Genomic DNA, 26,516 nt, shown 5'->3' on the forward strand with positions numbered 1-26,516 from the left:
TTTCCCTGCTATAATACCAGCTGGAGCAAGTTTATTTGCCCTGGGTATCTTCATCGTTATCCAGGCTCCTGAATGAGGTGGAATAACTGTGGTCTCACTCACTTCAACACGACAACTCATTTCAGCTTCGGATGAAATCCAACAACTTAAGGAAGAATCCCCTGAATTGAGCTTTAGACGTTTGTAGTCGATGGCACTCACATGCTTCAAGAGGAAATCTTGACCCAGGATTGCCTCCGGAATTACATCACACACAAAGATAGGATGTGTGTATTTTTGTCCATCAAGAATAATGTCCATGTCAGCATGCCCTTCAAACTTTAAACCTATTCCATCCACTCCTGCGACTTTAATGGTCCCTTGCTGGAGAAAAGGAGCATCTTCCAACTTGATCTGGTCAAATATCCTCTTTGATAATATTGTCATGGTTGACCCACTGTCAACAAGGACGTTTGCTTCTACACCATATATGACACCCTGAATGTAGAATCCATTATCCAAACCCCCCTTAGAGGTCCCAGTTAGTCCAACTCGGATAGCAGCATCTTCAGGCCTTGAATTCCCTGTCTCCCCATGGCCTACTGAGTCGACAGGATGGCTTTTCCCTGCGTCCCTGCAGATCCAGCATGAAAGGTGGACATCTGTTCCTGGCACCTTTTGTATATCGGGCAGTCTTTCATAAAATGTTCCCTTGATTTGCAGATGAAACAAGTTCTCTGACTTTGAGGTCGGTCATTTCTCTTCTCATATCTGAAGTTGTTGCCCTTTTCAAGCTTCTCTAACCTTCCCATGATCTTGTGCAGCACTTCACCCTGAAGATCTTCATTCGGCTTGGGTGCGCTCTCAAGTTCCAAGGGAGCAAGCCCTCCTTCGTTTCTGTTCCCTACTGCCCTGACTTGTCTCTTCTTATCTCGATGGTCACCAACCAATGCCTCGAACCTTTCAATCACCTCCACCGCTCCTGAAAGAGTCCTGCATCCTCTGTCAATGCAATGAAATTTAAGCTCTGGTGAGACTGTCTTGTATAGCTGATTAAGGGCAATAGCTTCCTGTGCCCTGCTGTCTAAGTCAATGTATGCCCTTTGGGTCATCTGTCTTAGGTCATCGGCCAAAGCAGCAACTGACTCCGCATTCTGTCTTTGTCTGACTTCTAGCCTTGAAAGCCATAAGCTCTGTTGTCTCTCACTCCCAAATCGGTGGTTCAGGTTCCTAACTAGCATGTGCAGTGACATCTTCTCGTGTGGGGCCAGTCCCATGTAGAATGTCCTAGCAACCCCCTTCAGGCTGGCAGCAAGAACTAAGAGTTGCTGGTCCATAGGCCAGTCACCGAGTTCTGCACAATTCTTGAAGTGTGACAGGTACTCCTCCCAGTCTGTTGTCCCATCATAGAAATCTGGCCTGATTGTGAAGGGTACTCTTCTTCTAGGTATGACCATTGGTCTCCTAGGTGTTGCATCATCTCTATGGTGTACTCTGACCTCGCCATTGGATCTGCTTGGCTCTTCATCAAGTGATTCAGCCTCTTCATACAGTTCATCAAGTGTCTCCTCTTCAAAAGATATGTCCCCTTGTCCTTCTTCTGCTGTGGTTTGATGACACTTGTCAAAAGAAACTTCTGCGTCTGGAGATGAAACTGTAGCCATCTTGTCACTGGTCCTAACTGTAAGTCCCTTGGTTCGTATCAAGGATGTTTAAAAATATAAACATCCCACTTCTGACACCAGTTTGTAGCGGCCCGGACCCGAACTTCTGATAAACCTCGAAGTCTGGATGTAACTGAGAGTCAAAACACTTCTTTTCAATGAATAATTAGTTTTTATTCATGTGGGTATAACAATGCCTTATATGGACAACACAATGCTTCCAAATAAGTAGATCCCTCTGAGCTTTAAGGTTTATTTGTAAGGACCAGTGTCAGGGCAAAATAATTATTGCCTGTAACTATAATGGTAGTTTACTGCTATAAATATATATATATGGATGACTTCTTTATCTGAATAACTTTACAGTTACTCAGATAGCAATTTGTGTCTGTGTTCAAAAATGCAGTCTATTTATAGAAATGATTACATAAGGACAAGGGGAACTTTTGGGCTGAATGATCTGCCCTTTGATTGAAACTGACCTTTAGACTGCCAAAGTCAGAATGACCCAGAATGGATCTCATCGTATTTATAGGTGTGAGAAAATGGTCACATGTCTGTTATTGACCAATCAAATAACGAGAAATTACGTCTCTTTACGTCCTTATTCTTTTGAGGGATCTACTTTCACAATGTAAAATCACTGAAATAAAGAGGAAGGCAAACCATCTCAGGAGGTAATTTGGTATAAAAATGAGTATTTATACCAATCAATGAATTCTGTCTAATTGATTCACTAATTGCCTTCCAATATCACAAGATAAACAATTACGTCCTGCTACATCAAAGCTACGTCATTGCTGCCTGCCGAGAGGACGTAATAACAACAAGCAACATCGACTGGGAATTACGATGGACAATTCAAAGAGGAAGATTACAAATGTCAGGAGGCAATTGGAATTTATCTGATGCATAAGACGTTTAATAACACAAATTGGCCACTGGTATGCTTTGACAGAAGCACTGGATGTCATATTTATGAGAAACATGTTCATAAATAGTGACGCTAAATACTGCGCATGAATACATCAGCGAAGATTACATAGTTCCTGATGTCAGAATTAACAGTAACTTTAATACACGTCTTGACATATCATCAAATACGATTCTGGGTTCCTCTGGACATAGTTCATTAGATTAAATAAACTTTATAATGCAAATGCTAAGCATTAGCCAAATTCAATAACTTCATCGCGACCTAGGCTAGCTGTCACAAAGTTAACATGGCGGGCGTCGGCGAAACACGTAGCTCAGCCCTGATCACAAATTCACACAAATATGGATAAATATCAAGCTGCCAAGTGATTGTGATCTGTTTGTTGAAGAACAAAGGTATGATTAATCTGTATCTGATTGTTAAATTGCGTAACAGTGTGCTTAGAACGATGAATTCTTCAAAAGTTACGGTCAATGCAAAACTCTTGAAACAAGTAAACAACATCGTTTTGACAGGCACGTTGTTGACATCGATGCTTATGAGGTACTGGCACATCCTAAACAATATGCGTAACATGATGGCATGGACATATGATTATTTTTACGAGATAACAGTGTGCCATGAAGCTCTATAAAAGCATGCTATGATCCTCCGATAGATTTCTTACCAAAACGGGATTCAAAACATTGAATTACGTGAAAACGAGGTTGGCAAAAAAATACTGATATATACCTGCAAAACTAATTACAGTTCTCAGGATAATTATGATATAATTCGTGCACTGTCATACAACCATCAAAAATACAACAGGGAAATATTTAGGAAATATTTCTAATTTTTACAAGCTGTCATAACTCTCACATTTTATAATAAAGACATTAATATTTATATATTCTTCGTGATGGCCATCACAATATCACTTGGATTATTGTAAATTCTTGTAAATATATTTAACATGTCCCTCTTTCTGCCTGCGCTGTTGAGATGACAATACCTCCATCCATATATCTGTGGATTGTTTGAGGTCTCTGCTGGACCGTGCAGTCAGGATTTACACCCTGAAACAACGACTTTCCATGCAATGTAATATCATTACTGTCTTTTTGTCATGTGTCATCCTTGACTTGTGTATTTGTGTAGTTAGTACACTTGCCCATCCCTTTCCATGAGACAAAAGTAGTATGTCACGTTGGTCATTTAACACACACCAGAAACATGTTCATAGTTTTTTTTTGTAGAAGAAATGTATCAGTAATAGGTTCATGTGGTGATATGCGAAGGGTGTCACCCAACGAAGGATATTACAAATGTTTAAGTCAGTTGGCAGAGTCTTGTCAAGTGTTTCAGATAGATAGTCAGTTTCTTGACTGCTGTTGTATTTGCTGGCCGACCGTGTGGGGAAGGATCGCCTCTTTGTCTTCATTACAGAGAGCAGCGTATACAAGTAGTCTAACACATCAGAAATGTTTTCTGAAAGTGAATCACTTGAAAGGTTTCCTGATAACAGTGTATGCCACAGCCTCTCGCGGCAAGGGAGTTAACTGACTATAAAAGTCCAGTTCCCACCCATACCGAACAAGGCTGGAATTTGGGAGTAATAGTTTTGCTGGACTAACGAGTAAACGCGTAGTCCAATCAAAATCGAGATCGAGATCCTGTTCGTAATCAAAACAATCTTATTAAAATCAGATCTTAGTTCTCACTACCACTAAACAAAGATCTGAGGACATCCCATTGCGGGTCATGTCAGAACGTCCTTATATCTGACCAATCAGAGCATCGCTTACCAGATACGAAAGTGACAGTGATTTTTGATCGTGCATCCTCAAAAAAACAAAAAACAGGGTATTCCGAACGACAGTTATGGGCTTTATGTCTGTATTCATACAATCTAGACCATCTATTAGCGATTCCAGAATGTTCTTTTGTTCAGTTTTGAATTATTTAATCGAGTATATGGCAAAATATGTTTCGAAGCGTAGTCACCAGTTTGAAACTCGTGCCGTAGAGCTCGATTAGGCTGCCTTCTGATTGGCTATTGTCGATTTCTTGTTAGTCATTCCATTGGTCGGTCAAAGTTCGCGAAATCAGATCTTTGTTTAGCGGTACCGAGAACTGAGAGTGTAATCAAAACGGCGACTGCCGTGCAGATTTCGGTCCATTGCCGGATTTGCAAAGCATTTGTACCGTCAACTGGGCGTCAACAAATATTTTCCAAATGTGTTCATGTGTTTAATGAAGGTGTTCAAGTCTTCTGCTACAATCCACATGCATTGGGTGTCGGTTAACTTGATCAGATCCTCTTGGGTGGGCTCTGACATTTTGTTTGAATCAAATGCAAGTGATATAAGAGGTGGAATCTGATTAGAGCAGGGACATAAAAGGGGCGTAACTCTTAATCAAGCAACAAAATTCAAGCCTAGTTTGGCAAGGGAGGAAACTGGACTTATATAGTAGTTACCTCCCTTGCCTCGGGAAGATGTGCATGCCAATCCTGATGGTGGTATCCCGTGCAGTGACCTCCATTGTATCTTTATTACATATTAAGAGAACACAATTTGGTGTTTATATTCTGACTTTGTATCAGTATCACACCCAGGTATGTGATAAGTAATTTAATTGTATGTCAAGGGTGTAAATCTCATGATTCTGGTGATTCGTAGTACCATTAGCACTCTGTACTGAAGAAAATAACGACCCAAAAGTTAAAAAGCAGTCTTAAAGGCGACAGTTGAGAGAACATGACACTCCAAAGCTGATGTTAAGATGCCTCGTATAACGTATTATTCCCTGATCCCAAACGAACACTTGCCGTCCGTGGGATGCCCCTGAGTTACAATCACAGCCTGAAAGCAACACTTTCCTCCAAGCTCGTCTCCAGGTGGTCCTGTAACACCTCAGCAGAAGGGAAGTACCGGCTGAGGCACAACAGGTTAGCAAACCCATCAAACACAGGTGCAGATACTTGAGCTGACTCCGAGAACGTTACGTGAAGAACCTTCATATTCAGACATTCAGTACTTGACCATAAGAGAAGAAGACGCCTCAGCTGGTCTTTGCCAAGCTTCAACAAAACCTTTTCCAAAAAGGCGCTCACAGATTTCTCAAAACTTTTGTCTCTGACGCTGTCCGAGTAGGAGTAAGAGATTTTCTTTGTTACTGATGTAGCTGTTGGCTGAAGAACATTGTATAAATCGGTAATGTCTGATTCTGTAACTGTCCTGAAAGTAGAGTTTGAGGAGTTCTTGAATGATCCGCTCATCTGTGTCAGCGGCCAATATGGTCGACAATAACAGTACTGGATAGCCATCTCAGTAAGGAAAGTTCTAAGACTGTCTGCTGAAGGAAGTTGGGTGCATCCATAAGGTGCTAAGGCTATAGCAGCTTGTGCCATAGTTGCTGGCGAGTCATACCCATCACACCTCTCAACCTGATCTTCCAGGTCCTTAATGACCGCCCTTTCACTTTCCGACAGTATGCATCTGAATGAAGCCATCATTAGTTTATCTGAAGCTTCCTGGTCTGTCAACACCACACGTGTGCAAACCCTGGACAACTTCAATGGCCAATAGTTCAACAGAATCAAACCATGAGCAAGTATTCTCCCGAGGATAATAAACAATTCTCGCCTCGCCAATGGCGACAGTTTAGGTACAAGTTCTTCATTCCCAACAAACCAATACTTGTAAGCCTTTCTCCAAAACTCAGTGAATATTCTGTTGGTACCCATCTCTTCAAGGTCGCCATTTCTACTATTTTGAACAAGCACCAGTAGATCACAGGCCACGACGGTTGGGTCGTCCTTGTAGAACTTGATGACGTCATCCACGAACGTGTCACGCGAGATGAGCAAGGTGCGAGCAGCTCCCAGGCTCAGCCTCTCCAGGAGAGCCAGGGACAGTATCTTGCTGACGTCACCTTGAGTACAAATGTATAGTCAGTCACAGTACAAAACAAGGCAGTCATACAAATACTATACAATTAAAGAAGTAGAACAGGTAATAAATACATAATTATGTTTACTATTTATATAATTTAATGTAACGACGAATACATATTTCTAAACTAAGTAATTTTCGCTATTATAGGTACTTGCGTTTTGGGTCTCACCCTACTAACAGATAACTTAATGTTAACCAAACCAAGTCAAGAATATGGTCTGAAAATTAGAAACTATAGGGCTACTGTAACTATAGGTTACTGTCTGTATCTCAAAATAGGAAGCGACCTGGGAAGATAATGAGGAACAATTCCAGCAGTTTTGATTATCACAGGCAACCTTAAAGTTGGTTGATTGGTTGGTTTGTTGTTTAACGCCGCACTCAGCAATATTCCAGCTATATGACGGCGGTCTGTAAATAATCGAGTATGGACCAGACAATCCAGTGATTAATATCATGAGCATCGATCCACGCAATTGGGATCGAAGACCTATTCTGCCCCGGAATCTTCACGGGTGGCAACCTTAAAGTACATCGGTGCTGCCATGTGTAGATTTAGTTAGGTTTGGTTGTTGTTTGTGCCGCTTGCTATTCCAGTTGGCGGTTGCAGCCGGGCTGGTTCAAAGAAACGAAACTCTTAAATGACGATTAATTCATACATCCCTGGCTATGCACATAATATATGAAACAAAACAAAAGTTAAAGAACACCAGACCGATTTTTTCTTATGTAATCATCGTCTTCGTTTCAGTTGTATATAGTGCCTGACATCCTACTATACGCTATCAGCACAGAAACATGTCGTTAAAGCTACTACCAGAGGCGTCTGAAGTTCCATCCTCGGATACTGCTGGCACGGTTGGCTCCATGGGTTCTTCCTTCTGTACAACAGACAACATGAAACATTGGATATAATGGGAGAAAACATGTCCGACATCTGCTTTTGGTTGACGGCGCCCGTAACCCAGTGGTCGAAGGCACCGAAATTTGCTGTGCAGAGTTGTGTCCCCTGAGAATCCGCTGATAATTTGTAAGAATGAAGATTCGCCGATTATGACCCTTGATCTGTTGGCACAATACCCGTGTTCGTGGATTTTGAAACTTACAAATTTGAGAAACGTAGTTGGTCACACACACACACATACGCACGCACGCGCGCGCACACCCCACACCCCTGAATATCAAATGGTCCCTAAATATACTCTTTAAAAAAAGAAACGCATAGCCAGATTTGTGTGAGGTAGGAAAATACATTTATACGAGGAACCGTACAAGGTATTGAGCCAAAATGTTGTGGAGAGAACACTTGGTGATTGTAGTCATCTCAGTTATCGGTACACAGGAAAATCACAAGGTGAAGGTCAGCTACCATCAATAGCGCGTATGTCCCCCGTTGGAATCGATAGCGGCCTGACATCTCCTGCCCATGGAAGAGACGAGTATGCGAATCACATCCTGGGGAATGGTAGCCCACTCGGCCTGCAACACCAAAAAAAACAACTGCTGCAACGTCTGGGGTTGTGGTTTACGTCGGCGTAGCCGTCTATCCAATTCATCACACAGGTACTCTATCGGATTCAAATCCGGGGATCTGGAGGGCCAGGGGAGAACATCAACGTTGTTGTGTAGACAGGCTCTTGTGATCCGTGCTGTATGTGGTCGAGCGTTGTCCTGCTGGAATACACCGTTGCCGTTGGCTGCAAATGGGAGGACGTGTGGTAGGAGAATTTCATTGATGTATCGTTGAGCCGTAAGATTGACCTGGATATGGACCAAACAATCCTGCCATTATGAGAGATAGCCGCCAACATCATAACTCTACCCCGACCCGTGCTCGACGGAGGAGAAATCTTGATACGTCGCTGAACCAGACATTTCTGCATCGCAGTTGAGGCCACACCCTGTGTTGACGACACCAATGCAGTCGTTGTTGACGATGTTGTCGACTCAATATGACGTGTCGAACAGGACGTCTTGCTCGTAGACCTGCTGCTCTTAGACGGGTTTCGTAGGGTCTGGTCGAAGATTCTGCACAGTCCTGGTAATGGGATGCGGTTGAGGTGGCTGTGGTCGACCTTTCACGTTGGTGGCACAATCGGATGTAGCGATCTTGGGCGGGGGTGGCTACTCTTGGTCGTCCCGACCTTGGCCGATCACGTGTTGACCCATGCTATTGATGGTGCTGGGCGCTACATTGAAAACCCTGGCTACAGCTGATCGGGATTCCCCTGCTGGCAAGCGGCCTATGACGTTGTTTCTTTGCACTTCTGTTAATCTTGCCATGTTGTTGAACTGTCACTGTTCGATTGACGCAGATCGAACCTAATGCCAGGCAATCAAAAACCCTGCGCTTTAATACCGTTCATAGTGCTGCTGCACGTGCAGTACGTGCAGCTCCATATGGACCTTTTGTTAATGCACTGGGTACCTTTTTTCCGAATCGTACGTGTTTTCATGTCCTTGTTGTGATCATTTTGATCCGGGAAATTTGTCACTGTCACTACAACACATTAAACCTCTTTATTTTGCACCTCTTGGTCCGCTAATTTTGCTTTTATGGCCAAAAATATCTTTTTTTGAAGAGTATATATAGGTACAAAGAATAATTATCACAGTTGAGTAAACCAATTTGCCACCCACCACCTGACATGAAGTCTGTGAGGCTTGTGACGTCACATCAACGTGAGGGTGGCTCTGAGACAGGGTGCTGTACTTCAGGTGCTTGACAGACAGCACGTGCAGCGGGTTGACGTGTGGACTGACGTCATCTCTCGTGCTGCTCGTGCTGGTCACAGGGACCTCTTGTCTATCGCCCTGTAACAAAAATATGATCATTACACTAATCTTTTTATTGAGATGAAACATACAGTATTTCTTTCATAACGGGCTACATTGCCGGCAGCATGGTAAATTAACTATAAACACCATGCAGGAGACATATGACCAACACTGACAGATCATGTTCACGTTCTTTGAGGGAAGCTATAATGTGTTCTGCATATTTTTTATCTAGGTCTAGATTATGTAATAAGCATCGTGTGTGAGACTCTGACATACAATTCATCCATGTAGATTTAGGGTACTCATCATCTAATACAACATGACAGTTTCTTTTACAACTTTTTTTTCCAGTGATGGGAATAAAAAAAAACAGCAGATATTGTTGGGTACAGGGTATTCATTGCCGTGTACAGTGTTGACTTTTTTCGATGTTGAGTAATTTTGCAATTCATCGTTCTCATTTGGAGACAAACAGGCAGTAGTTTTATTGCCATCTTAAGCTATGAGTTATGTGAGTTAGTGAGTTGGGTTTAACGCCGCTTTTAACAGTATTCCAGTTATATCACGGCGTGTCAGCTTAATGTGCGAGGAAAGCCCGAAGTGATGCAGGTCTCAGACGTTTACCACTTCTGTGAAACCCACGAGCACGGGTATGGTACTGACAAACCTAGAAACATAATCGGGGCGAACCGGGATTCGAACCCACAATCATAGGTTTCTGGCGTGCCTAAGGGACGCAACTCTGCACAGCGAATCGCGGCGCCTTAGACGACTGGGCCACCCGTGCCCCCGAAACCAGTTTGACCTCGGCCTTCAACGCCTTCGAGTTATGACCAAGCAGATTTTGAAAGACTAGAACCAGCCTTGCTTGGACACTGCAAATCGACCTGATCTAGGCCCCCCTTTATTGAGATAACGTGGTATATAACCCACAGAACCAGTTCACTGCACCAGACTTCAATGATTGTCCTCGTGTCAGAGTTTGTTTGTTGTTTAACGCGTCTGGACCAGACAATCTAGTGATTAACATCATGAGCATCGATCCACGCAATTGGGATAGTATGACATGCATCAACCAAGTCAGGGAGCCTGACCACACGATCCAGTTGGTCGCCTCTTACGACAAGCATAGTCGCCTTTTACAGCAAGCATGGGTTGTTGTAGGCCTATTCTACCCCGGATCTTCACGGGTCTCTTTTAATGACGTACATGTACACTGCTGGGAATGATGACGATGATGCCTTTGTAATTGATGTCCTTGAGCTCCCGGGGAGTCCCCGACACGACCTTCAGGAGCTTCTTCTGTCTGTCCATCCTGTACACCTGAAGGTCCCTGCCCACTAGGTTCGGGTAGAGCTCCACCAGGAACTCCCGGAACTCCTCCGCCGTCTGGTTGATGAAGATGCAGGTGGGGCGAGGGTAGCCGTTGTTGTAGTCACGTAAAGGGTACCCTTGGGGTGGAGTGAACAAAATATAGTGAGTGAGTAATTGACAAGGACTATACAGACTCAATGGACATCGTAAGCAGTAGTGTGGAGAGTTGAGGATTCTCAAACGCTCATGGTGTTCGTTTGGCATCTAGTAACTGCTGTGCTAGAGCACAGAGGGGTGTGTGTTGCTGAGATGTTTACTTAAAACCACGGCAGTCTAATACTCCATACAGTAGATCATGCTCAAAGCACTACAGACTCTTTGCCCCAGTCAACGGATCGGTGTATATTCACTTTGCATTTTCAGCTCTATTGGGCGCTAGAATTAGCATTTCACACTGCTAATAAAACAGCATTGCATTCTTGAACCATGTGAATAGTCTCTCGCTGGCTCAGAATAACGATTGCTGTGTCTGATGGGGAAAACGAGTCTGAACCAGACAATCCAATGATTGACATTATGACTATCGATCCATGCAATTGGGATACGATGACATGCATCAACCAAGTCAGCGAGCCTGACCACCCGATCCCGTTAGTCGCCTCTTACGACGAGCATAGTCGCCTTATACGGCAAGCATGGGTTGTTGAAGACCTATTCTACCCCGGATCTTCACGGGTCTCTGAACTAATAGCCTAATGTACATGTACTCACCGTAACCCATGGACTGGTACTCTCTTTTAAGGTGCAGATCGCGTTCAACGGTAGATGTGAAGGAAGGGACAAAAGAAAGGATATCCGGAAGACAATAAATAAATCGTTCGAAAACCCGTCGCTCCCTGGGTCCCTTCTTCGCCCAACCTTGCTTGGTAACTGGGGCCCGTATGGGGCCAAATGAAGACGTGTGCTGCTGAAACTCCTGGGGAAGAGGACTAGGTGTGTCCTCATCGTCCGTCTTTGCGCCAACCAGTCGTGCCTGTGCCGTAGTCAGCTGTCTGTGTATGATTTCAAATCTTCCCGGCACGGACTGTTTGTCGGCTTCCTTTGATGTGGTCTTGCCCACGAGCATGTGCAACGCTTGATCACTCATTTCCGGTGTTGGTTGCCTGGCGCGGTTCACGGTGTTTTAAACTGCTGTAAACTTGAACGAGTGTAGCTGTACAAGGAGCTGATCCGTTTATCTGTATGATAAAACATGGCTTGGAAATATTAACCGAAACAATTCGATATACAGTGAAAAGGCCAGTTTTAATACCCACAAGGCCCGGTATTGTAGTTTATTGGGCAACTTACAATTATAATGTACGACTTTCCATCAGTTTAATTTGCTTCAGACAAACCAAACGTATAATGAATAATTATAAATTAATCAATAAATCGAACTACTTTTTTTAAATCAATGCCTCTTCACACAGACAAGCTAAAGACAAACGCAATGCAAGTCAGACCTGTGAAGACAAAGAAGGATTACGTCCCTTTGGAGAACACATCATCATTCCTGTTGTCTCCGAGAATTTGCTTTAAACATCAAAACCAAAGTAACCTGGCAACCTCAAAAGGGCATGTGTTAATGTGTGAACACTCTGTGGATACGTTATGAACAAAACATGGAGGATCTAGCAACATACAGAGTTAGAATCGGAACCTTTTGTCATCCACCCGGGACCCGCCAAGTCAGCCACGTTGACAGGTGCACGCCATACACAACATGTCATGATAACTCAGATATGCCGTATCGCATTATTATATGCACTTTGCTGCTGACTGCACACCTTTCGTTATCCGCATGACTGATCAGTAATCAAAATGTACTTTGAATCTGATATTTGATCACTTTAAGGCGAAACAAACAACATTTTTTGTGATCAGATGACAAATATTGATAACGAACTAGATAGACTTGAGTCCTATAGCAGACGTAATAATATCCTCATCCACGGAATACCGGAAGCTGCAGGCGATGAAAAATCAATGGCATGTAATCTGTAATGTTATCTGTCCTCAATTAACATGCATGATTCAAAACCATTGGACATAATACGTGCGCATTTACAATACGTGTAAATGCAAATCGGCCTCGCCCAATGATTGCTAAGTTACATTCGTCTAATGACAAAGTTCGTACCTTGAAAGCGATACCCACATTCAAGGAAGGTGGACTTGGAATTTCTAGTGACCTAACGTCACGTCAACGTCAACAGCTTCAGGCACTTAAGGAACCAACGCTTTTAGGTATTTCAAAGATGGTCGATTGGTGACAAAACCCCGCACCATGGAAACAACATTAGCAACGTTTAGCATTGCGACAAACACGAGAAAGCCGATCTTTTCTTAGAGGACCGGATTGAAAAGAAAGTGTCACATGCTTCTATCAGCTAGGATATTGACCGAGGCCCGGATAGTTCTTCACAAGATCCGAACACTACCAACGCCGGTGTTACGTTAAGCGTTGATTGTCCAAGCGAAACATTCCCCTTTCTTAGTTGGAATATTAATGGACTTCGAAACAAAATTGTGGAAACTTTTGTCGACAGTAGCTTTGATAATAGCTGATTAGTTGGTTATGATATGTATTATAACCAGCAATAAAGTTATCTGACTACGGAAGGCTGTCAGGTGGTATTTGTGTATGTGTCCATCAATCCGTCAGTAAATTTTGTAAGTTAAATAAATCAGATGTTGATAATCTCCTGTGCTTGAACATATCAAAAGTGTCACTTACAATTAATAAAAATGTAAACTTGCTATGTACATACGACATGCCACTAGCTGGCTCGCCGTATTATAACCATGTGGTCTCAAACTGTTGTATTGATCATCTTGAAGAGTTTTTGTTAGATAATCGGTCGCAGCTTAAAGATTCTATCAGTGTAGTCTGTGGAGATATGAATGCTCGTACTGGTCAATAAAACAATCCTCTGGTCGTTCAACAAAACGATTTTGCCCATAGTAACTGTCCATTCCCAGAAGCCATACCCGTGCTCTTGGGTTTCACTGAAGTGGTAAACGTCTGTGTCCTGCGTCACTTCGGGCTTTCCTCCCACATTAAGCTGACATGCCGTGATGTAACTGGAATACTGTAAAAAGCGGCGTTAAACCCAACTCACTCACTCACTCATCCATTCCCAGAAGATGAAAACGTATACGCTGGACATCGGAAATCCAATGACACTGTTATTAATTAATTTGGTCAGATGCTGCAAGATATGTTGTATACATTTCAGTTGTTCATTGTCAATGGCAGAGTGTATGGGGATACCCTTGTAGAATTTACCTATTGTGGAAACCAAAGTGCTAGCGTTAATGATTAGTTTATATGTTCTCCCGATTTCTTTCATTATATTAACATTTTGAATATTGACGATCGTCTAGAACCTCATCATTTACCTTTGGAATTGACTTGTAAGTGCCCTCATATGAATCAAACATAACAAATTAAAACATGAGGGTTTCACTGAGAAGAAACTAATATGGAATGACGAACATTCGAACAATTATCTGAGCAAGCTACAAGAAAGTATAACATATTTAAACATTGACTTCTAGATAAACTCTCGTCACGATATGGCTGAAATATTGCCGATGTGACGTAAAGCATTAACTCACTCACTTCTAGATAAACTTGATAATAATATTGAGGGGGCATTTGATGACATTGTTGAAATTATGTTAACTTCAGCATCTTTATGAGAACAGAATTAAAACTGAACATGGATAAAAATAAAACTTTTTTTACTGGATGTAGAATTGCAAGACGTAACGCCCGCAAAGCGCTACGAAGATTTAGAACTACTCGTACTAGTCTTGACAGAAAGCAATATTGCGAAAGTAGGAATAAATATAAACATTGCTGTCGGAAATGTAAATTTGATATGCGTAGACATAGACAAGACAAACTGAAAAAGTCTATTAACAAACCATCTGCGTTCTGGAAACAAATACGATCTCTCCAGAATAGATCTTCTACTAAAGATAACATAACAACATCGAGGTGGCTTTGTCATTTTAAAAAGGTTTTTTTTCAAATGATGCAATTGATGATATGCAAACTTGTTTTAAGTAATGCTACACGGATGGTGATGAAATTATGCTAGATTCACCCATTGTTGAAGACGAAATAATAGATTCGATAAATCACCACAAAAAGGGAAAAGCAGCTGGTCCTGCCTGATAATGTAGTTATCGAAATGTTGACGTGTTCTAAATTTCAAGTTATGCCTTTTCTTTGCAATTTTTTCCCCTGCAATTGGTCATGTTCTATAATAATCCCCCTGCATAAAAAAGCAGACAGGAGTGACCCAGATAACTATATAGGTATTTCATTAATGAGCATTTTAGGAAAAGTATTTACTGCAATATTAAACAAAAGAATTTCTAAATGGGCGAACATAAGTGATAAGATTCCTGAATTTCAAGCTGGCTTCAGAAAAAGTAATTCTACCTCAGATCATATATTTACACTTTATGCGCATATTCAAAACACCTTGTAACGGCGTAAACATAAATTGTATGTAGCATTTCTAGATTTCAAAAAGACTTTTGATTCTGTTAATCGCTTTAAGCTACGGACATGTCTACGAAAAGCTGGTTTACGTGGGAAAATTTTACTATTGTAAAATCAATGTATTCTAATGTGAGATCATGTGTTCGTTGCGGGGATGGTGTAACAGATTTCTTTGATTGTCCTTTGGGCCGAAGACAAGGCTGTATTTTGAGCCCGATCTTATTTTCATTTTTCATAAATGAATTATATTACGAAATAGCTGCCAGTGGTAAACAATGCATCCAAAAGTTTCCAGATTTGATAAAAAAAATTAATGCTACTTTTCGCAGACGATGTCATTTTAGTGTCAGATACTGTTGTAAATATTTCAATATTTTAAGTACATACACGAAAGAATGGTAATTATCAGTAAATTTGGAAAAAAACTAAAATTGGGTTCTTTTGAAAAGGTGGTCCAATAGCGTCGAAAGAAAGATGGTCATTCGATGGTCAGTTAGTCAATATAGTAGATCACTATTCATATTTAGGAATCTGGTTCTCACACACAATGAATTGAAAAAATGTATCCTTGACTTGTCCTGACGTGCAAAGATAGCTTCAATAAGTGTAATGTCTATAGCTCATAAAGTTGCAACGATGTTACCTAATATTTTCTTTAAGCTTTTTGATACCCAGATACAACCAATATTATTGTATGGTTCTGAAGTATGGAGATTTCAACGTTATGACTGTTAAGAGAAGGTTCACTTATTAGCATGTAAAAAGTTTCTTTGTGTCGGATCTTCTACACAAAATTGTATGGTTTAGGGTGTAGGTTGTAGGTACCCACTACATATTAACTGGTTACAAATCCGTCATATGCATGAACAACGTCTCTACATTTAGATAACATGGGAAAGAATACTTGGACATCGCACATAAGATATATTTTATTTTCACATGGTTTGGGTTTTACATGGCTATGTCAGTCAGTACAACGTAAGAAAACATTTCATTAAATATCGACTTGGTTTACTAGACCTATTTGTACATGAAGGAAGAAAACTGTCCATTGAAAAACTGAAAAGAATTTGTTTATTATGTAATCTAGAGACAGAAAATGAAATTCATTTTGTGATTGTCTGTCCATTTTACAATGATCTTCGAAAGAATCTTATGAAAGATTATTTAATAGCAATGTCACCGATAAACGCCTTTGTAGTTATTCTGACGACAAAGAACGAATCTAATATATTAAATCTTTCTCTATACATTAAGCATGCTTTAGCCAAAGAAATGAATTAATCATACAACATGTATATCCCAATGTAGCTCTCTCTTGTATATGGGCCGGAGGCCTTTTGTACAATAAACTTCTTTTGGCTTTTTGACCCGGGTCTTCAGCAACCCATGCTTGTCATAAGAAGAGACTATTCTTGTCGTACGACAACTATCGGGATCGGGTGGTCAGGCTCGCTGACTTGGTTGAAGCATGTCATCGTATCCCAATTGTATAGATCGATGCTCATGATGTCGTTCACTTGATGGTCTGGTCAAGTCTCGATTATTTACAGACCGCCGTCATAGAGCTGGAATATTACTGAGTGCGGTGTTAAACAAACAACCAAATTATACATGTCCGTGGCATGTCAGTAAAGTTATTATTCTCAAGAAGCGTCGGTTGACGGTTAATGTCAGCAAGTGCTTTAAATATTTAAATTTGTTTTATTAAAACAAGACATAACAAATCCCTCCTGCCACACAATTTTGAACAATTTAAAAGAAAATCTAATATTAAAAATTTATTGTGGCCTAGCTAATATACCTCCATGTACAATCCTCTTACCGCTCTTTAAAAGACATTTCGTAAACTATTACTAATTTATCACTTTAATTGTCTTTGATGTTCTGTTCTGGGGCGGTCGGGTAGCCTAATGGTTAAAGCGTTCGATCGTCACGCCGAAGACCCGGGGTCGATTCCCGACATGGGTACAATGTGTGAAGCCCATTTCTGGTGTCCCCCGCCGTAATATTGCCGGAATATTGCTAAAGGCGGTGTAAAACCTTACTCACTCACTCTGTTCTGTTCTGCCATTTTCCCATTAATCTGCAGCCTACAACATGCAGTCTGGCGACAATCAACAGACACTTCGACATACCGTTGTGTCTGAATTTAAGCTAAGTCACTTTCACCATAAGATGAGATAAGATAATATTTATTGCAGAAACATTCCATTACGGGACAGATACAAAACAGTATGAGTCATATATACATATATACATATATATACAGACATACATACATTCCTGGAGACACAAAAACCAATCAATATTACATATTTGATGATATTATCAGACATAAAAAGTCAACGGTTGATTAAGATCAAGGGGTATTTATTGCTTGAAATGATAGACATGGAAACAAATGCAATTGATATTGATGGCTTCATTATTTGACAGGATGTAGTGAAATAATTTGTTTTCATGACTGTGGACATTTACATTTTGTGTGGATAATTTTCCAACGAAGACAACGACAAAGTCCATATGGACTAACTTCAACACAATGTTCGAGAGATATCTTGTTTGAGGTGTATTGCGACCACCTCGGTCTTCCCTTTGAGAAAACCAGACACCACAAGTTCATTCAGGATACAAATACAAAGCATGGGCTAACAACACTTACCCCAGTGTCCCAGAATACCATGTTTGTGCCGACATGTTCTACGATATCTGCAATGGAAGTTTGAGCTCTCTGACCTACATCAATCGCTGTGTGCTATAAATAGCTAGTTGTCGTGGTAACGCTCGACATAGAGATATCGCCACGATTATCACGAGATCCCCAATGTTACAAACTGACAATCGTGCTGTGTGCATGTGTGGAAACTGTTACAGTTGTAAATTGACTTGGCGTCGCTACGGTCTGTATCAAGAGTCACAGATGCGAGTGTCTTAATTAACTATGACATTTGGCACAATACAACATGATGATAAGTGTATATCCAGTTATATTTCCAGACTGAACCACATAATAATTAGTCTGCTGAAGAATACATCTTGGAGACGACTTATTGAGATTGTAAATTAATGGTTCGATATTTTCTCAAAGTCAGTGTTTGCTTTCGTTACCGTATTTGACATATGATAAGAGCACACGTATGTCGTAGGTGGTGTGATCCATTAACTAGCTCAATAGATCTATAATTTACATTTTTCAAATACCAAATCATGTACTCTATATTACAGAGGCAGATGTTTTCAGTAAGCTGGTTTTTACGCCGCATTTAGCAATATTCCAGCAATATCACAGTAGGGAACACCAGGGCTTCACACACTGTACCCATTTTGGGAATCAAACCCGCTCCTTCGGCGTGACGAGCGAGCGAGCGAACGCTTTGAGTACTCGATTACCCAGTGCCCCGTATACCTTGAAAATTTTAATGATGAAATTTCTGATTTGTTAAAATATTTTGCGGGTGTTTCCGGTGCATATGACTCCAACAACATTACGTCTGGGCTCTGCTAAAACAAAAGAGGAAATGAAAAAAAGTCATGTATAGTCCTCGCCAATTGAAATAAAGCGCACTTTGCAACTTTTGTCATTAATGTAATATTCCTTATTGGCGGAATGGCTTATTTTCACTTTATAAGTATTAGCACACATGCAGCCATCTTCGTTAATTAGTCATCGCGATATTTCGTGATTCCATTTTCAGGACTATAGTTCGCCTTAACTTATTGCCAGGAGCATACAGAAGATCACAGACACTTTACGACTCAGAACAAAGTTACAGAACACACGATTTTTTTCATATTTCATATAGATCTACCTATAGTTAATGTGTCATGGCTGGTGCATATTGCAACACACAGCCTTCAAGTTGTGGGTGTCCTTTACTTGTTTTGAGTAGTATACATTGCACGTCATCGACCATACCATAAAGGGCGTCAAACATTGCAGCTCATACTATTCTCATGTCGAAAATGTACATTGGGGATCTCAAGTCAGAATTTGTGAATTCACTGCAGGTTTATTCAAAGACTTCTAAACCACATTTGGAAAAGATGACGAGTTTGGAAGAATAGGTACGAGTATGTGGACAGATTTCATTGTGAGCATTGAACATATTTCGCCAAATACATTAGGTTAACTCGTTTTATTTTTTCGTATTCATTAACTAGATTTATAAACCTCTATACTAAAATTAATACTTCAATACATATCTTATTATTTTTGAAGTGTTTAGATATTTCATGCTTTACGGAGTTACTAAATTCGTGTATGACTGCATGTTTGATATAATACAATTATTCCGCCTACTTTGCATTTGTCGTAGTTTTTAGCTAAATGGAAAATGTATTTTTTACATTTTCCACAACTTTTTGTTTAAAAACTACTGAGCAAGTTATTTTTTAATGACACATTTATACCGTTCTTTTTTCATTTCATCTTTTACACTTTCACGCACTTTGCAACTTCCGGTTCCATGTCCCCCAATCTAGTGCGACCTCATCTGGGGGGCTAAGTACGCTGCTACTGCCCTCTTTTTCCATGACAATTCACACTACACTGATATGAGATAGTAAAAGTGTTGTTACGTTAATTCTAAGGGTTGTTTAAAGTTTTTTTATATTTATTTATGTTGAAGTACTGCACTACCGGATGACCCTGATTCGGTTTTCGTGTGCACGTGCAGTGAAGCATTGATGTCTGGCATCTTGCAGTTTTTCAGTATGCCTTCTACACGGATATTGATGAACGAGAGGAAACATATATTCAACTGTTTAATGAAACACAGGCTGTTTGTACCTGCCTCTGGTTACAAGATCGACAACAATGCATTACTATCTGCAACGCGGCGTCAATGTCTGAGACCTCTCCACAGCCAGATTTCACTGACCGCCGGTCAAAGATGGGGCGTGTCCAAATTTCTGACCCCTTCAGTTTCTTTAAGTAATGGTCTTAGAGGATATGCAAAGAAGAAAAGTAAAAACAAGGTAAGTTTTGTATGTAGATTTGACTCACAAATTATTGTACTTGAAATATACTTATTATGGATATGAGTTAGACGATGTAAGATCTATGTAAGCCTACAGCTAGGTTATATTATAGTTATATGACAGGGTCCTTCTAATAACTACCCTAGAGAACAGTGGCATCATGAACCAGGTGATAGCATGAATGAATGATTGAAGGTTGTTTTATGCCACACTCAGCAATTTACCAGTTTACCAGTGGGCTTTTTTTAATCAAGGCATGGTCAGTCTGACTAGTGGTTATAGCATGACTAGCATGATTTATGACTCATTATGTTATGTCCCATCTAGGCTGATAGCTCAAGTGACAGTGACAGTGATGAGGAAGAGGATAGTGAGGATGAGGATGAGGATGATGATGACATCACTGATGATGGTGGATCTGTGATGAAACTCCATGTCCGCTCTCTCCGAACTGACAGCATTCTCAGTAAAGGAATGAACACAGGACGCGAGTTAGTCACCATATTTAGGCCTTCAGGATTTGATTGACAGGGCCCATAACGTTTTAAAACATGAATCTTTTTATGAAAAAGGGGGCCCTACACAAAAATAGCCAACAAAGTTTAATGTTTGAATTTAGGAAAGTTACATGTACATTCCATCATCATGTTTATTTTTGTGTGTTTTTCAACATGACATGATGCAGTTCAGCCTTGTGATATGTGTGTTCCCTTTGAGTTTGGTTTAATTTTGACTTAGGTTCAGAGTAAATGTCAGATTTGCCCTACTCTCACAGTCTTGCTATCTGATGCAATTTTCTGTGAAAGAATTCTCTGAGGTAGTGGGGGATGTGGGTGTAGCCTCGTGGTTAAAACATGAATCTTTTTGTTATCACGCTGAAGACCTGGGTTCGATTCCCCACATAGGTACAATGTGTGAAGCCCATTTCTTATGTCCCCAGTTTTACAGCCAATCAGTCATCACATACATGACAACCAATATAATATATTAACCAATCGTTTGGCTCCTTTCAAATAAACTTCAGTAAGGCGACTGTGCAGTGATAAGAGAAATCTCTTATAATGTCTGGCATAGTCTCGAATGAACATTGCTCACGCTTTTCATTTTACTGTTTACAGATATTTTGCCATGAGTTTGGTTAATGAACTGAAAAGTTAGAACTAGCTGTATTACGATCCTGTAAATATTAAGTGCATTGTGGAACTCTTAGCCATGATTTGAGTATTGTTTCATGGGGTCATGTGTCATTACAAATTGATACAAGTATATTTTAGGGTAACATGTGAAATTATATGAATATTAATGTAAAATATTGTTTCCTGCCGTTATATACAAGATATCTCATTCCATTTAGCCTGTCTCACTGCTGTGATATACAATGCTAAAGCCAACTCACACACACTTTCATTTCTTAGTAAAAATATAAATGTGAGTCTTATTTTTTTCAGATTTTATTTTGCACACTGTTATGGTTAAGATATGCATTGCAATATAGTCACTCATCCCTAATCCTAGTACACAAAACTTTGTCTATTTTGCTTCTATGTAGTCACAAACTCCCAATTACCCTTGAATAGAAGGGTCCATGGCCATTTGTTTAAATCATTTTTTTGGAGTTGAAATCTGTAGGATATTTAATATTATAACAAAGTTACATGCAGTTAAATAAGTTCACTCACTGTACTCGGCTGCACTTCCCTCGCCAATTTTTGACAACTTTGTTGTTGGATGTTGCTATGGTCAAAACAGATGAAGTACCAGTAATACACATAATATACAGGAAACTGGTCACAAATAGTTTCGCTCTTGCAATCACAGGATACAGTTTCAAATATCATAATTTCAATTCGACTTGTCCGTTGTTGTCACTTGTGCAAAATGCCAAAAAGATAAAGATGTGCATGATTTTGAAAAATGCAATATACTGGTATTTTCCAAACGTATTGTGATATGTATTCATTAGTATTTCATGTCATGGTATACTGATAATACCATGCACCTCTATTGAGTGCAATTATCATTGTCTTTCCAGAAAAATTGATAAGCTGTTTCTTGCTAATCGACTTAGACTAAATGGCAATGTGCTTCTGAAGAAAAGTAAACAGGTATGTACAGTTGGATGTAACGTAGGCACAATTTTTTAGTGGCCAATATGCATGTTTGTAGTCTTCGAGCGCGAGTAAAGTCAACATAGCAACTTTGCAGAAATTTATACTTTAAGGGATATGTAATCACATATGGTTGACCAAAATTAAATTTGAAAAAGGGAACATACCGTAAAAATGACGATGAAAAATGACAGGCAAGATCGTCCCCTAAACGAAAGAATCTAGCACTGAGGGCATCCCTTTAGTGGAGGTTAAAATGGGTTACAGGTGTTTGAGAAGCTGCACAGTTTCAACGATCGGGCCGGCACCCAGTCTGTCTGATGGTTTATGTGGTGTCTTCCTATTTGTCCAGCACTTACTGTTATGGATCTGTGAAGATCCGGGGTAGAATAGGTCTTCAGCAACCCATGCTTGCCATAAAAGGTGACTATGCTTGTCATAAGAGGCGACTAACAGGATCGAGTGGTCAGGCTCGCTGACTTTGTTGATGCATGTCATTGTATCCAAATTGTGTGGATCGATGCTCGTGATGACAATCACTGGATTGTCTGGTCGAGGCTCGATTATTTACAGACCGCCGTCATAATGCTGTGATATTGCTGAGTGCGGCATTAAACAACAAACCAATGAAGTTACTATTATGGGTACAAGTTCACCTGAGCGTGAGCGGGGAGGCACGGGTGCATGCCAGAAACCTATGATTGTCCTGGTTCGCCCTGATTATATTTCTAGGTTTGTCAGCACCATACCCGTGCTTGTGGGTTTCACCGAAGTGGTAAACATCGGACACCTGCATCACTTCGGACTCTCCTCCCACATTAAGCTAACACGCCGTGATATGACTGGAATACTGTTAGAAGCGACGTTAAACACAACTCACTCACTCACCTGAGCGTGGTGATGGATAAGACAATCGTGAATAAGGGGCTCATCTTACATAAGACAAGTAATTGGTGAAGATCTCACAAAATATAACGACAAAACTAATTGTTGACTCTATTCACATACACTCTACTGAGTGAAAACTTTTAAAATATAGATCACTGAGTGAATGAGTGAACATTTTAATCCTTTGGTACGTTATTACGGGGCGTGGGGTAGCCTAGTGGTTAAAGCATTTGCTCGCCATGCTGAAGTTCCAGGTTTGATTCCCTACATAGGTTCAATGTGTGAAGCCTGTTTCTGGTGTCCCCAGCTGTCATACTGCTGGAATATTGCTAAAAGTGGCATACAACCATACTCACTAACTCACTCTGCAGAGCACAAACATTTTTTGACACTGCCTCTCATAACATTTGGCAGCCTGGTGATTAGTGGGACATGATTTTGAAACAAAATCAGTAAAACTTATGTTGAAAGAAATAAAATTTGTCTAACCGACCAAATTTTTCATTAAGCCCACTACCAGCATCAAAAAGTTTGTTCTCACAGATGTTTGATTTCTTTTCAGTTAGTTGAAGGAGACTATGTGGATATGATCATACAGAATGCAGAAGATGAAACGAAAGTGAAGAGATTGAAGGTGCTCAAGATTCTGGGTGAAAAGACTCGCACCGACAAGCATGCGGTTAAAGTTCAAGTGTGGAGGAAGGCATTTGATCCTACAGATGATGGGCAGTCCCATTAGAGGAAGGGGAGTGCCTGAGGATGAACGAGTGGTATACACCAGGGAATAAAAGGACTCTTGTTCCCTTTAAAATTGTGACTGTGACTTCAGCTTGCATTTAGGACTGGCCACTTGCATCTTGGACTGGCCACATGCATCTAGGACAGGCCACATGCATCTAGGACTGGCCACTTGCATCTGGGACTGGCTACTTGCATCTAGGACTGGCCACTTGCATCTAGGACCGACCACTCGCATCTAGGACTGGCCACTTGCATCTAGGACTGGCTACTTGCATCTAGGACTGGCCACTTGCATCTAGGACAGGCCACATGCATCTAGGACTGGCCACTTGCATCTAGGACTGGCCATTTGCATCTAGGACCGGCCACTTGCATCTAGGACCGACCACTCGCATCTAGGACTGGCCACTTGCATCTAGGACTGGCCACTTGCATCTAGGACTAGCCACTTGCATCTAGGACTGACCTCTTGCAACTAGGACTGACCTCTTGCATCTAGGACTGCCCTCTTGCATCTAGGACTGATCTCTTGCATCTAGGAGTGACCACTTGCATCTGATTGGCCACTTGCATGTGGGGCTGACCTCTTGCAGCTAGGACTGACTTCTTGATCTAGGACCGTCACAGGACCCATTGTTGCCACACTGCCTCAACTGTGATGAGGGCACAATTTACCAATTAGACCGAAGCCTGGGGGATCCTCCAAAGTTTTCTTAAAGAGAACTCGTTTTGAGATTTCATATTAGGGGCATTTTGAAAACTATGGAATTTGTCAGCATATCAGTTCACTTGTGTAAGTGGTGTGTTTGTTTGTTGTATGATATCAGGATGTTTTGCATGTGGTTTGACCCTGTCTGCATGTTCTTTTAAGTCAATTTGGGAGCTATTGTTGCAGTGTACCTTTACTACTAATCTTACGCACATTAAATCATGTGTTATGGGCATTTACAGTGCTTATTTGAATTTATTGCAGTATTATGCAAGGAATTGATATTCGATATATTTTATATGTACCTATAATAATAAAAAATATTCACTGTCCATGGTGTTAAGTTGTTGTTTTTCAAATGTATGACACTGTTGAGAACATCTTGTGTATGTGTACAGTGGCCTGATTGTTTTGATGGATGTAGGCGTACCATATTTCCTTTGATAAGTGTCAAGTAGGGCTGGTACGGGTAACTTGGCTACTCGGGTCGGGTGGGTACTGAGTAGGCCCCGGTTAACCACAGGACTACCCGGACCCGTGGTTAGTCATGTGATATATTGTTTAATGACAAAAATGATCTACAACTATATGGTTACACTACAAGTCACTGATGTTCGCATTTCTTTCTGACTATGCACCCATTCCTTCTGACTTTTATGTTTGAATAAAGATAAAACTTCAGTCAACTTCTGTGTATGCGTGACCAGATCGTTTTATACGTATATCTTTATATATTTTTCAACAGCTACGGTCAAACTATCCCCAGTCAGACATTTCATACCCAACTCTTGAGACCTGCAGCGGGTACCCGGGTAGGGTCGGGTAATAGGGGGCATGGGTACCCGGGTAGTATATTTGGACTCATCCCAGCCCTAGTGTCAAGGGTTCATTTGTTTCAGCCAGCAGGTAGTTCAGGTGGTGAATAAAACGCCTGGCAGTAAATAGTAGCCAAGCGCTATAATTTCAAGATTATTGTGCCAATAAATTATTCTTGGGTTTTCATTCGTGCCACAGAAAAGATGGGAGACGTTTGATGTTCAGTACACAGCAATCACTGTGAACCCATATTTCGAGCAGTTATATAAGACTGGTCCCTCATAAGAGTCCGGCGCTTAAACAGGTCATATGGTATTTTCAACAGCTTGTAAAATGGATTCTCTCTCCTAAGTGAAGACCGCCTCCGTCATCTAGTGGATAGAGCATCTGCCTGGAGAGTGGAAGGTTGTGGCTTCGATCCCGGGCTGCGTCATACCAAAAGATGCTAAAAGATGGTACTTGGTGTTACCCTGTCTTGTGCCTGATATAGGGGAACAAAACAAGGACTGGTAGGCTCAGAGTCAGTATACTGTGTCTGAGTTAGGTATTCATTTTAAATTGCAACATGGTATCTCAGTGGGCTAGCATTAGTCCGGACTAGTACAAGTACACGTACGTTGCTATATTTGTGTAACGATCTTGAACCCTCTTGTCCCCAAAATAATCTGTATTTTATAGCTTCTTGCCAGAATTAATCCAGGGCAGAATAGGTCCTCAGTAGCATGTGCTTACAAAAGGTGAGGTGAAATGAGGATTAATGTCGCGTTTGAGATTATTGCACTTATAGGCCCCGAGATACCATGTCGCAGTTTAACATGGATGCCTCACTCAGACACAGTATACTGACTCCAAGCCGACCAGTCCTTGTTGTATGTGGGATTGAACCACAGACCAGATGCTCTTTGGGCAGATGCTCTATCCACGAGACCACAGAGGTGGTTGCTCACTAAAGAGCGTGAGTGGTAACAATATGACTTTGTGTATCATCATGTTTTAACAACCAGAAGTTTCTCATGCTTTAGACACTGGTTCACTGGCACAACACAATTATTTACAGTCCATGTAACTGAGCTGCCAATTATGACATCACTCAC

The 26,516-nt window shown here is 40.9% G+C and overlaps 2 protein-coding genes across 2 annotated transcripts; one reads left to right on the forward strand and one right to left on the reverse strand.

The window, feature by feature from the left end:
- Nucleotides 1-4,806: 4,806 nt before the first annotated feature.
- Nucleotides 4,807-17,921, reverse strand: LOC124126970. The gene is made up of 6 exons (XM_046490500.2): nucleotides 17,843-17,921; nucleotides 11,388-11,854; nucleotides 10,512-10,753; nucleotides 9,162-9,335; nucleotides 7,339-7,402; nucleotides 4,807-6,498 (listed from the first exon to the last, which is right to left on the reverse strand). The coding sequence occupies exons 2-6, from the start codon at nucleotides 11,761-11,763 to the stop codon at nucleotides 5,420-5,422; spliced, it is 1,935 nt and encodes a 644-aa protein (XP_046346456.2). The 5' UTR covers nucleotides 11,764-11,854; nucleotides 17,843-17,921; the 3' UTR covers nucleotides 4,807-5,419.
- A 1,912-nt stretch (nucleotides 17,922-19,833) lies between these two features.
- LOC124126963 (mitochondrial transcription rescue factor 1-like) lies at nucleotides 19,834-24,938 on the forward strand. Its single transcript, XM_046490491.2, has 4 exons — nucleotides 19,834-20,157; nucleotides 20,488-20,651; nucleotides 22,193-22,265; nucleotides 23,719-24,938. Exons 1-4 carry the CDS (start codon nucleotides 19,867-19,869, stop codon nucleotides 23,893-23,895), a joined length of 705 nt encoding a protein of 234 aa, XP_046346447.2. The 5' UTR covers nucleotides 19,834-19,866; the 3' UTR covers nucleotides 23,896-24,938.
- The last annotated feature ends 1,578 nt before the right edge of the window (nucleotides 24,939-26,516 follow it).

This window comes from Haliotis rufescens, unplaced genomic scaffold (genome assembly GCF_023055435.1).
Source record: "Haliotis rufescens isolate VD_foot unplaced genomic scaffold, xgHalRufe1.0.p SCAF_5, whole genome shotgun sequence".
NCBI lineage: Eukaryota > Metazoa > Mollusca > Gastropoda > Lepetellida > Haliotidae > Haliotis > Haliotis rufescens.